The sequence below is a fragment of the Calypte anna genome, chromosome 1, assembly GCF_003957555.1.
Source record: "Calypte anna isolate BGI_N300 chromosome 1, bCalAnn1_v1.p, whole genome shotgun sequence".
NCBI lineage: Eukaryota > Metazoa > Chordata > Aves > Apodiformes > Trochilidae > Calypte > Calypte anna.
In genome coordinates, this window is record NC_044244.1 from 30822817 (window position 1) to 30834975 (window position 12159).

General features: G+C 44.1%; 1 protein-coding gene across 1 annotated transcript; it reads right to left on the minus strand.

Annotated features, from left to right (window-relative positions):
* Window positions 1-4376: 4376 nt before the first annotated feature.
* AMIGO2 (adhesion molecule with Ig like domain 2) lies at window positions 4377-11255 on the minus strand. The gene is made up of 2 exons (XM_030458682.1): window positions 10835-11255; window positions 4377-6107 (listed from the first exon to the last, which is right to left on the minus strand). The coding sequence occupies exon 2, from the start codon at window positions 6032-6034 to the stop codon at window positions 4469-4471; it is 1566 nt and encodes a 521-aa protein (XP_030314542.1). The 5' UTR covers window positions 6035-6107; window positions 10835-11255; the 3' UTR covers window positions 4377-4468.
* Window positions 11256-12159: the final 904 nt, after the last annotated feature.

Here is a 12159-nt window from a genome sequence, read left to right on the forward strand (position 1 = left end):
GCTGTCATTCACAAGGGACTGTCACTGATGTGCTTCTTTAGAAATTACCAAAATAGAATGTTTTGACCCGTAAAGGCTGGTTTATTCTCAACCAGTTCAGAGACATGGGAGGTTATTGGGAAGATGCTGCAGTCGGTGTAAAGCAGCACTCTGAGGAGCTTGATTTATTCCAGCAGGAAGAAATAATCTTGTACTATCCTAAATGAGAATTTATGCTTTAATCAGAACTTAAGCCAAGGGTTTTGCTAGTTTAGGAGAAAGAGCTACATAATCTGTTAGTCTTTTGACACTGCCACTAGCAGCCCTCAGAAATCTGATGGTGCTAGAGAGATAGATACTAATCTGGTCCACTGTGTCTAACTGGCAGAGGGTGAATATCTGGGCTAAAAGGACATGGTGCTGGATGTCAAAGCCAACAGCAGCTTAAGGGCAAGTTTGGTTCACCCCCAATTTCCCACCTGGTTAGCTGCTCAGCATATTTTGAGGGACAGCTAGACAGCCATTATACATGTTCATCCTTAATGACGTGGTTGCAGTCAGGTATTTACCAGGTCAGGAGACCTGGCCTACCTCCCTTCTCACATGCCACTCCAGATGGGGAGTATGGGGACAATGCAGTTGTTGTGCAGTTGCTGTTGCTATGCTCTGGGCTGGCCTGAGAGTTTTCATGCTGGCCTCACACGACCGATTTCTAATGCACTCCACAAATGCTTACACCCTGCAGGCATGTCCAGTACTAGAAACAAAGAGGCAAGGACATGACCTCTCAGAACAGTCTCAGCCATTACCCTTATTTTTGATCCGTGAGACAGCTGGAATTGATGCAACAGGTCCTTGAGTATGAGGAAAGCTGTTCACCACCATTAAAACGGTGGAGGACTTAGGTTCAAAGGAGCCTCACAATAAGACACAATATGCAGCTACAGCTTAGAGCCCTTCCTATGACCTTGTGTCAGGAACTGGAAAGCAGAAAAGGGAGAGCAAAAGTCACCTGCAGTTATCTGAGCTGCAATAATATCACATTCTGGGCATCTTGCAGAGGCAGTGAGTGACCCCATGGCCAACCCGAGACTTCCTGTGAGTTGTTTAGTACCTCTGCCTTCCAGCAAACCCATTTTAAAAGAGTGGTTAGATTGGTGTCAGAGCACTAAGTACCTTGCAGAACTGAGCTCATTCTGGATTAAAAATATAATTCAGCTCTTTGGTAGTTGCTGGAAAGAGCAACATGGGACCCAGGGTATAGACTAAGGGGGATGACATGGTGGTAGGACAGGCCTGCTGATGAAGGGTGAACTGCATTGGAAATACTGGTGTGGCATCTGGGCAGCCCATGCCACCACCCAGGTCCTGCACAGCCATGGAGTTGGAGGCAGTGCCAGCTGCCTCACAGCTCACAGCCCTTGGGGGGATTTGTGTTGTGGTGGGAAGAGAGGAACAGCTGCCTTGGCTTTCCACAACATTCTGAGAAGGGGACTGGGGTTGCAGATTTTCATTAAAGACTTAAAAATCTTTAATAAACTGCACCTACTGACTAACTAAACTGCACCTAACAAGACTGTGTTAGCATAAAGATGAAGCAAACAAGTCAACATCTGCTTCCAAAGACTCAGTTTTATGACCTTGTTCCTAATCACAGTCACAACTATTTACACTTCGAAGCAGTCAGTGAAATACAGCCAGTTAATAACCACAGTAAATATCTGCTCTTCAGAAAACCTCTCTGCTTCTGTAGTCAACTGGCAGGATTACTCTGATTCCACTGATCCCTCGGCTCTTGCTGCAAGACAGCAGCCCTGTGGAAGGCAGGCTGCAGGATCTGTCGAGTTTTATTCAGGACTGCCAGGCAGATTTAATATGCATGGTTAGTGTGACAGGCATTGCCACTGCCTTGCACTGCAAACATCAGTGAGCTGCACCTGCTCAGCTGTAGCTGCTACAGAGATTAGTACACCTGCCCCCCAGCCACACCGACAGCCTTTGCAGCCCGATCTAGAACTGACCCTCAGTGCTCTTGTGTAAACACCAAAATCGGGTTCACTTAACCTCACATATGGCAACAGAACGCAATCTGATCTGTATAACTTTCTCTGGGAGTATTTGCCTCTCCATTTCAGACTTTTGCCTCAGCATGATTTCAGCTCTTTGGCCCCAAGTCACCAATCATCTCCTTGCCTGACACGGAGGACACCCACCCACAGCACACAGAGATCACACAGATTAGTTGAATCTTCTCAATAAAAATCTTTTCCTCCTTTGAGAAGGAGACAGTGTTAAACCTTTGCCTTATTGACAGATGGCTCAACTATGTTACTTGTTTTAGCAAAGACACCCACTGTTTTTTTCACCATGCCCCTGACAGGAGACTTTCTGCTGGGCCATTTGCAGCCGTACTGCCTGTCCCGCATTGGCCTCAGCAGGCATCAGGGAGCTTGCAGCAAGCGTGGGGAGAGCCCTTCATAAATCTTTGTTTGCAAAGCCAAGCCATGATATGTAAATATATGGATTAGGGTTTAACATATGTACTCAGACAAAAGAGAGAAAGAGCTGTATGAAAGGATTTGACAGCAGAAGCCATTTTTAAATTTATACAGATAAATGTACAAATAAACACGTGAAACCCCATGTCATCTTTCTCTCCTAAATCTTCATTATCCTCTGGCTAGAAAAAGAACTTCATCTCTTGTTTGTCTAAATATCTTAATTAAAATCTCCAGCAGCTTTCTAATTCCACATACTTTGTGCACATCACAGCAACCCTGTTCCCTGATCTAATCTGTTTTCCAAATAGCTTGCTTTCAAACAATTAGCTACCTCAGGGTTTCTCTGTAGCAAATCAATTGTTGATAGCTTTGACTCAGCTAGATGTAAGATTTAGCATGATGACATACCTCTCACAAAAAATTCACAAAAAAAGTACAAGTAGCTGTTATAGTAAACCTCTCAAAAATAAATTGCAATTGCCATGCCATGTAGCCCTTTGATTCTGAATTTGTTTATCCTTTACCCATCTCATATATTCCTCAAAGACAGAACACAACAAACATGCTTCACTTACTCTTCTTTGGTAAGCTGTAATTCCTTGTAAAACTCCTTTGAAGTTGTTATTAATCAATGTGTGAAAGACTGGCAAAGTCTATCGCAACATAAGTAAGCTTAAAAAATAAAACCAATTAAAAATCCAAACCACAAACAAAGGCAAATATAATAGAAAAATAAACAATGAACAGAACAGTATGCTCATTATAATAACACAAGACTTCAACATGTGTTGCATGATCACTACCCAGATCAGTTTTATTAGGTTCAGAAACTTTGACAAACTTTGGGTGAGGAAAGAAGTAGTATATATGGGATAAGGGCCAATTCTAAAAAACCCCTGTGCTTTCTGAAATCACGGTATGTAAAGCCTTTATTTTCATGACTTTGTCCAATTCTGTATTCCCTCTTTTAAGAAACGTCTTCAGGAAAAAAAATTTATAAGACAGTTGGAACCAATTGACACTGGAAGAATTTATTGAAATATTCCCTTTTTTCATGAAGTTGCCTCTGAAGAGAAGTCACCCACCACTAAGATGCAACAGGAGCTCTGGTGATGGTAGCAGGTTCGTTGACTACATGTGATGTAAAGTGTACAGCAAGCAGTGGAGATTAAGACAACTGATTATAATCAACCCACTTATGCAGTTTAATGATTTACTGCTGGTGAGCTTGCATCCTCATGACTGACAGCTTTCATTCTCTGTGTAAGGCAACTGCAAAGGTAAAGTCTTAACCTTTATCTGTCTTCATTATGTGTCACTCTTTATAAGCAAATACAACCACTTAACTTTTCATGAGTAATCCCATGACTAAGTTCTGAATAAAGTGAATACAATGACCCCATTTAAAATTTTCAAGTACTTGTTGGCAAACACATTATCAGTTGAAAGCCATAAGCATTTACTCCATGCTGCTAGGCAAATCCTTTTGTTCTGATCAGTCCAATAAAACCCATGACCTCTTTCCCCTAGTGATTTTACTGAGTCTGTGAAAGAAATTGCAGGAAGCCTGAGAATTTTTCTCAGTAGCCATCTGAGTTTGCTTCTGCACTTACTGTAGAGGAGCTGAGTTATCAGCACAAGTGAATATAAAACAAGTGTTGTATAGAGGTCAGCTTCTGCCTCTGAAGAAGCAGCTGTATGCATGGAAAGTGCTGGTAAACATGCGTGAGAGATTGCTGTGTGTGGCCCAGAGAGCAAAAGCCACAACTAAGGTTGCATTGAAGACATTCACATTACTGCCATGCTGTTTGCTTTTCCCAAACAAGGTACCACTGTTGCATGGCCCTGCACTCACAAGAGAGACACAGTTCAAAAACTGACAAGAGTTTTTGTTTTAAACATTTTCTCTATTTATTTTTCCTGATGGTTGCTACAAGCAAAGGAGGGATTCAGAAATATAACTGTACAATACAAACACAGGCAGCAAACTAAGCAGACGGCATGAAAGGTGTATCTGAGAACAAAGAGTTGACGGAGTCAGAGTCAGATTTTGTTCGAGTAGTTTTTAAGATACCCTCAGCAATGATATTGTCATTAGGGAACAGTTTTATTTTCCCATTCTGACTGTGTTTTGGCTCGTGCACAGGTTCCAGGAAAACCACTCGTTTCCCAGTGCTAGCTTTCCTTTCGTCAGCTGGCAGCTCTTGCGGTGGTGTGGAATTCAGTATGGACGAGTGGGCACTGCTTTGGTTAAGCTTCCTCTTCCTCCTTTTTGCCTTACATTGACATGGGCAGGGGGTCAGATAGAGATACAGCAGTACTAAAACAATACTGGCTACACAGGCAGCAAGGGTGGTAAAAGCTGTATTAAATGCTTCATGAGCATGGGACCTGTTCACTGTGGAATTACTAACATTTATTCTAACTTCTATGGTTTCATTTAAGAGTCTTTTTTTATTTATTGCAATGCAGGAATAAAGTCCTGAGTCCTCTAGCTGGGCATCAGTTATCTCCAGGCTGCCATTATGAAACACCTTGAAGTTGTCAGTGTCCCTGTCTGGCTCCAGCAATCTATTGTCCGGGCTAACCCAAACGAAGTGTGTGCCGGCATCGCTAATTCTGCTGTCACAGTGGACAACCAGCCTGTCACCAACCTGGGCATCATGAATAAACCCAAAGGCTTGGAAAGAACTGTTGACAGTGCTTTCAGAGCAATTCAGAAAGTTGTCATGCAGTAAAGGCAGTCTACTGTTACCTCTAGGGTCTGATTGTAACAGGCAGGTGTACTCATTTTTGAAGTCCACCACCGAACTGAAGTGCCTCTGATACCAGAAGATTAGCATGGCGTAGAGCATACAGTCACAATAAAATGGATTGCCATGAAGATAAATTCCACTAAGATGTTTGGCTGGCACTGAACTCAGGTGCTGAATAGGCATTGACTTGATGCGATTAAAGGAAATGTCCACCAACACAAGGTCTGTCAGCTTATATCTTCCAGTGTACAAGTCCAGCGGGAAATGCGACACCAAGTTATAGCTTAGGTACAGTTTCTGCAATTTGTACAGTCCTCCAAAGGCTGAAGACTCTATCTGTGTTATCTGATTGTTGTACAGAAGGAGAACCTCCAGTGCCCCCAGCTCCTGAAACACAGGGCTGCCCAGAGTCTTCAGGCTGTTGGATGACAAGTCTAGGTACTTGAGATTTGGGGCTGTGGAAAAGCTTCCAGTCATAATGTTGTTAATACTATTATGATTGATTATTAAAGTGTCCAGTTTCTCAAACAGCACTGGGATCCATTCAGGCTCTAAAACCCCGATTCTGTTATAACTCATATCCAGCCTTTTCATACATTTATAGAGATTTCCTGGCACCCGAGAGAGGTTCTTATTGGTGCAGCTTATGATATCGCTGGCACAAATGCAGGCAGTCGGACACATCCCCCAGGCACTGCCACAGATGCTCACTGTGAAGACCAAGAAGTATGCCAGTCCTTTGCAGTTCACTCTTAGAACTCCAAGTTGGGTAGAAATTGTCTGCCAGTTTAAAGACATTGTCACTGTCTCTTAGCTGCTTCCCAGTGCTCCTTGCCACAGATTATATGTGCAGTTAGTTTTGCTTTAATTGCTGTCAAAAGAGGGATAGAGGTACAGCACGTTAACATTTACGATTCATGCCCTGACTGATGCTTTATGCATACCTTTTGGAAAATATAGGGAATTAATCCTTACTCTTACATATGGATAATTATAAAATCTAGTTGCTCTTACTTGATGCAAGCTGAACATCGGTTTTATGTCAAAATGAAATTCAGTACTCATGTAAATATTCCCTCTATAGATACAGTATTTTTGCTCTCCAAAACCAATGCAACTGTTCTTCAGTCTTGGGTCAAGAAATGTAATTTCTGAATTAAACAAAACAAAATAAACCCCCCAAAAAACAAACCAGAATTGTTCCTCTGTGGAACACGACTGGGCAATGGCATCTCCTACCTGTTTCCAGACAAACCCAGACAAAAAAATGGTGGTACCAGAAAGAAAACGCCACATCCAAAAATGCTATTTTCTTGCCTAGTGGGGAGCAGCTACAGCCTGTGTTTCTTCCCAAACAGAAAATGTCACACATTTTAAAGTAAAAAATTTTCTCAGTCTACTTAGCTTTAAATGTCATACAAACCTCTTGCTTTTTTTTTTTTTTTTTAATTTCCTTTTTTAAAAAAGAATCGGTAACTGATAGTTCAGGTAGCAACAGTCTATTCAGGATGTCCAATTGGAATATTTTATTATCTGTCACTTCTACCTTTGCAAAAATATTTTCTTGAGGAAATTTTCCATGCCTGGTGACTACCTGAGGTGCAAGTTTTGGAAACTTTCAGAAACAATGATTCAGCCATTTCCCACAACTTTGTAAATTAAAAAATATTTTGTTCATACTCGGATGGCAAGAACATACCCTTTTCTGAGAATATTTTAGTGTCAGTATGGTTTAAAGAACAGATGTAACATTTGGAGGACTACTGATACACTAGGGAATCCAAGGAGTATGCTTTTTACCTGCCTCCTAAGAAAACATACATATATTTCACAGTGTAATGAACATTTCTATTCACTTTTGCTCTCCCTGGATATCTGTTAGAGTTTGTCAGACAATTCCTGAGTGAATCCATACGTGTTGATTATGCCCACCCTATCACAGCTCAAAGCATTCAGCTCCCACAGATTAACCTCAGACCCATTTCTTCCATCTCACCCACTCATTGGTACAATATCTGAGCAGCACAAATGCCACAATGTCTACTCTGCTCTGATGGTGGTGGCTGTGGCCAGGAGCTGGAAGACTGCCTGTGGGCAGCCGAGAAGAGAAGCAACCTCAGATGGAAAGAAGCAGAAGGAAAAAAAAGTCATTGTATTCACTGATGAGGCAAAATGATGGAGAAAGGGTCAGTCTTGAGTAAAAAATCATTAAAATTGAGACCTAATGGGTGAAGGACAACAGGACAGAGGAGCAGTCAAAGAAAAGGAGTGAAGGAAACGGAGGATTAAAAGATGCATAGGGAGGGAAGGACAAAACCAAGGGAGGAGAATGCTAGTGGAGCATCATCATTGTTACTAATGAAGCAACTGAAGAGGAGGTAGTTTGAAGATGCAGAAGTCAGTTAAGGCACATAAAACTGGAAAAGCAGATGGAGAGAGTGTAAAAAGCAAGAAGAGGATGAAGCGGAAGAGAGGCAAGAGAAGGTGAACCTTTGCACGCACTTCTCTGAAGAATTTGCATCTGCTTCTTATAAATCTAAAATTATCTATGCAATCAATTGATAAATATGAAATAAACTAATTTCCACTCCCCCTCAGTTCCTTATTCCCCTCCTCTCTAAGCCTCTGCCAATCTGGCAGGCTCCTGTCTTCTGCTTACAAATCTTAAGTCAAGTGGTAAAAGATACGCTATAACTCTAAAGAGTTGAAGCTTCTAATGACCCATTAAAACAAGAAATTTGAAGACAGAAGCATGGAATAATTGACCTTTCATGAGAATTTATATATACAATAGCTTTAGGTGTCTGCATACACACAAGCTCTATTAAAAGAGTGGCAAGACTGCCAAGTCAAGTGCTCAAAAATTAGAAAATGTCAGAATTAAGGTTTTCTGTGCCATTTAAAATTTTATATTCACTCCTTAGTTACATGGACACTTTTTTTTTTCTTCTCCCAAAACCTCTTCTTACACTGCACATGGAAGCTTGGGGAAAAGAAAGGTGATTACACTGACCTCAGTAAACACCTATACCTGAGAACTGAAACGTATCCTGGCCTCTGCCACAGAATTCCTGAGAGATCAAATAATGTGCACTAGTGACTGTTAAAAAATAAGGAACATATTAGAGTCACTGGTTTGACACTTAGAAAATAAAGAACCTCTATTAATTATTGAGTTTGGGAAGGACTGATCTTAAAAAGTGCTGAGATGAGAGTAAAAATATTATGACTGTAGCTGGCACTTCTCCTTCCTTCCCAGTCTTTATGGGAGAGGGGAATGCCCGGCATATGTAAACATCCTCACCATAAGTTGTCCCTGTGAGATCAACTAATGTCCTAAACATTCTTCTCTGGGTTCTCATATTAATGCTACATTAATAATCTGTATGTGAGTTTTCTCTTATCCTGTAGGTACCTTCAGGTTTCTTGCTGTTTCTTCCAGGGAAAGCAGTACACTAAGCTACCTCTCCCAATGAGACTTTGCTAAAAAACCCTTTATGTGCCGCACTTCTTAACTTAAGCCATGAACTGGTCTGGAGAGCAAGAGTCATTTGAATGCTTTTGCAAACATTACCATTAATCTTTTCAATGTAAACAAATGGGATTGAGAAGTTCTTCAGAGTAGAAGCAGCATCTTTCTGTGTCTTGGTGATGCAAAGAGTCCCACATCTGGCTGGCACTTTCTGCACAGTGAAAATGCAAATGTTTTGCACACAACTTCCCTGTACTACTGCAGGAATACTGCTGACATTCCAGAGACCTCGAACACTAGAAAATACTCAATATCTCAGTCCACCCTCAAGACTGTTCCAATCATTTCTACATCTAGCTCTTTCCCTTATGTATGTATTAAACATAACAAGACATGAAATGGAACAGTGATGGCTTAGGTGTTACCATTTTTTTCTCAGAGTAACCTCTTTTCTTTCTGCATGGCATTTGACAAAGCTTTCATTGTGAACACAGAACAAAAAGCAACCGTGAGAACAGGGTTTTATTAATTTATAATAATAATATTACACAAGTACAATTATTAATGCTGTTAATCCTAACTTTATGAATCCTGCTTAAGTACATGATAGAGCCATTAATTACAAACAGACTGGTGGCATCTTACATTATTGATCTTTTGAGAGGTTACACTTATAAGGAAGGTCTGCATGAACTTCCTTTCCTTCTGTGTGGATATGGGATGCTGTTAGAAGATATATTCCCATAATGGCCACCTCACTCCTATCTCCAGGTTACATTCTGCTTTTAGCAGCCTTGAGCAGGAAAGGCACTCTCTCTCTCTGCATCAAATCTGCCTGACAGCTGTGCTCAGTGTTTTTGACTATTATCCACCCATAGTAACCCATGGGATTCAGTGACATGATGGATCAGAGAGCAGAGACTGCTGGTAAACTACATGTGGGTGATATACTGATACACTGGAATAACTTATTGTACTGGATTAAGCTACACCTGATGCAGGACCTAACAGTGATGCAAACATGGATGTACATCACCTCTGAAGCAAGCTGATCCTGAGGTCAGTCTGGCAAATGGAATGGTCCCTGTGGCAAGCACCTGGCCAGACCTCAATAGTGTTGAATTACAGATTAATTTGTCCTCGTAACCTTAGCCAGCTAGAACTATCTTCTCCCACTCATCCCTCACCAAGGACTGAATTCCTCTGAAGACAGATTTATTTACTTTTTTTGCACCCAGGATATCTCAGTGGGATTAAAGAAAATTGAGACAGAGATAAGCAACTGGGTTATGTACCACAAATCCTGAGGAGGACTTATCATCAGCAGTCTATGGCAGTACATGAACTCAACACTCCACAGCTCTTCTCCCTCTTCAGAGCATACGAGGGAAATGCGCATCAGTGAAACAACAATGCATCCTTTTTGCTGTGCTACTTTGAAAATCAATCTACACCCTAGTTTAAACCTTACAAATTACTTCAGTTGCTAAGGAGATCGGCAAATAATTAAGAAAAAAAATGGCAATGATAAGCTGCAGTGCCTGTTACAGTATCGGTTACCAGTCTCCAAGCAATGCCAGATCTTATGAAAGTTTAGCTGCCCAGCGTAGGATCCTCACCGCCTCCAAAGGCTTCTCTGACGGGCTAAACTTCAGAGAAACCCCCCTGCACACCACGGAGGAGGACTTCTGCCAATCTCTCGATGTAGACTGCCAGCTGCAGCTCCCCGATCCCTACCGTGGGTAGGCGGAGGGCAAAGTTTCGGCGAGTCCAGCGGCGGGGCAGGCTCAACCGGCGTGGGAGCAGGGGCACCCACTGGCACCGCTCCGTCCCCTGGTCTCGCCCACCATCCCCCAAACACCGAGGGGTCTCCGCCTGCCTGCCCCAAGCAGGCTCGGCCACAGCCGCTCCACATCGCGGCGGAGGTAGGGACCGGGGTCTCCCCCACCCGCTGCAGGGATGACTTGGGAGCCAGAGCTTGGGCGGGCTCCGGGCGAACTAAGTCCTGAAGCTCCGGCTCCAGCGATCCCTCTTACCTATGGCTTCTGCCCCTCCGGACCCTGCCCGCCCGCCGTACCCCAGCTACCAGGGGATGTCTGCTCCTCCACCCCTCCGGGCAACGTTACCTGGAGCTCCCGGCGGCCGCTTCATGTCCGGGGAGCGCGATGCCGGCCCCGCCGCCGCCGCCAGCCGCGACCCGGCATGTTCCGCAGAGCAGGGGACCGCCGGGAGGCACGGCAGAGGCTCTGCTGCTCTCCCCCGCTGCCCCCGGGGACAGAGCGGAGGCCGGGAGCCCGATATCAGCGGCGGGTGAGGAGGAAAGGCAGAAAGCTCCCGGTTACAGCGGCGCTGGGATATTTATCCCCTTCTGCCTCCGCCCTCCCGGTCCTCCCCGCCGAGCAGCGCCGGACCCAACTCCGCTTCCCTCCGACGCGCTCCCGCGGGGTTCCGGAGGCAGCGGGACGGAGCCGTCGGTGCCCTGGGGGAGGGGCGCGCCGGCTGCCCCCGCTCCGCCCCTCGCAGCCCCGGGGGGCCGCGGCCCAGCGCGGGGGAGTTCCCGATGCTCCGCTCCTCCCCGTTCCGCCCCGCTCCGCTCCCCGCTGCCCGTCCAAGGCAGGGCAACTTTGCCCCCTCCCCGGTGGGCTCAGACCCTCAGGGGAAAAGCAGCCCCCAGCCCAGCTCGGCAGCCGCCACCGAGGAGGCAAGGGGGATTTTGGGGTGGGGGCGGCAGAAGATAGGGTTCCCGTTAAGTCCATGAAACCCTGCGTCCGCCGAGGTTTAAGCAGCCGGGCGTTCATTAGGGATTGAGAAATTCCAGCGGCACAGTGATAGCTCTGGAAAACAATCCTCCGGTTAATTAAGTGATTAAAACCCACGGAGACTCTGTAGTAAGCTGCGCTTTGACGGAAACAAGTGTCTATTACGTGATGCAGGGGGTTATCTAAAATTGTTTGCTTGTCTTAGCTATGGGATCTGTGAGAGAGAGGCTGAAAGTGAGGAAAAGCGAGTGGATCAGGAAGAGGCAAAGCAGCAGCTGAAACCTTCAGAAGACCCTTCCCTCGTTTATACGTTGTTTTAACCTTCCACAACCAAGTTCTGCACTACATTTCCAGCATTATTTATAGTACCCGACACTTAGAGAACAAACCGGAACAGCAGCTGGTTTAGCAAATAATAGAGATTGTGAATTTATTGTCATCCACATATATAGTTTATTGAATAATTCCCAGCAAACAGGTTTATGTATTAAAGCTTGTCTAAATCACACTTTTCTTCCAAGGACATGCAGCAAATTTGTTTTTAATATTAGGGTTTGTGGCTACATCTAATACTCAAGGGTTCCTTCTTGACCTAATATTCATGCAACAGGCAAATTAAATATAGTGAGATAGAAGGTGTCTGTCAATACAGACTGGAAGCCCAGTGATACTGCTGTTGATTTCAAAGACTT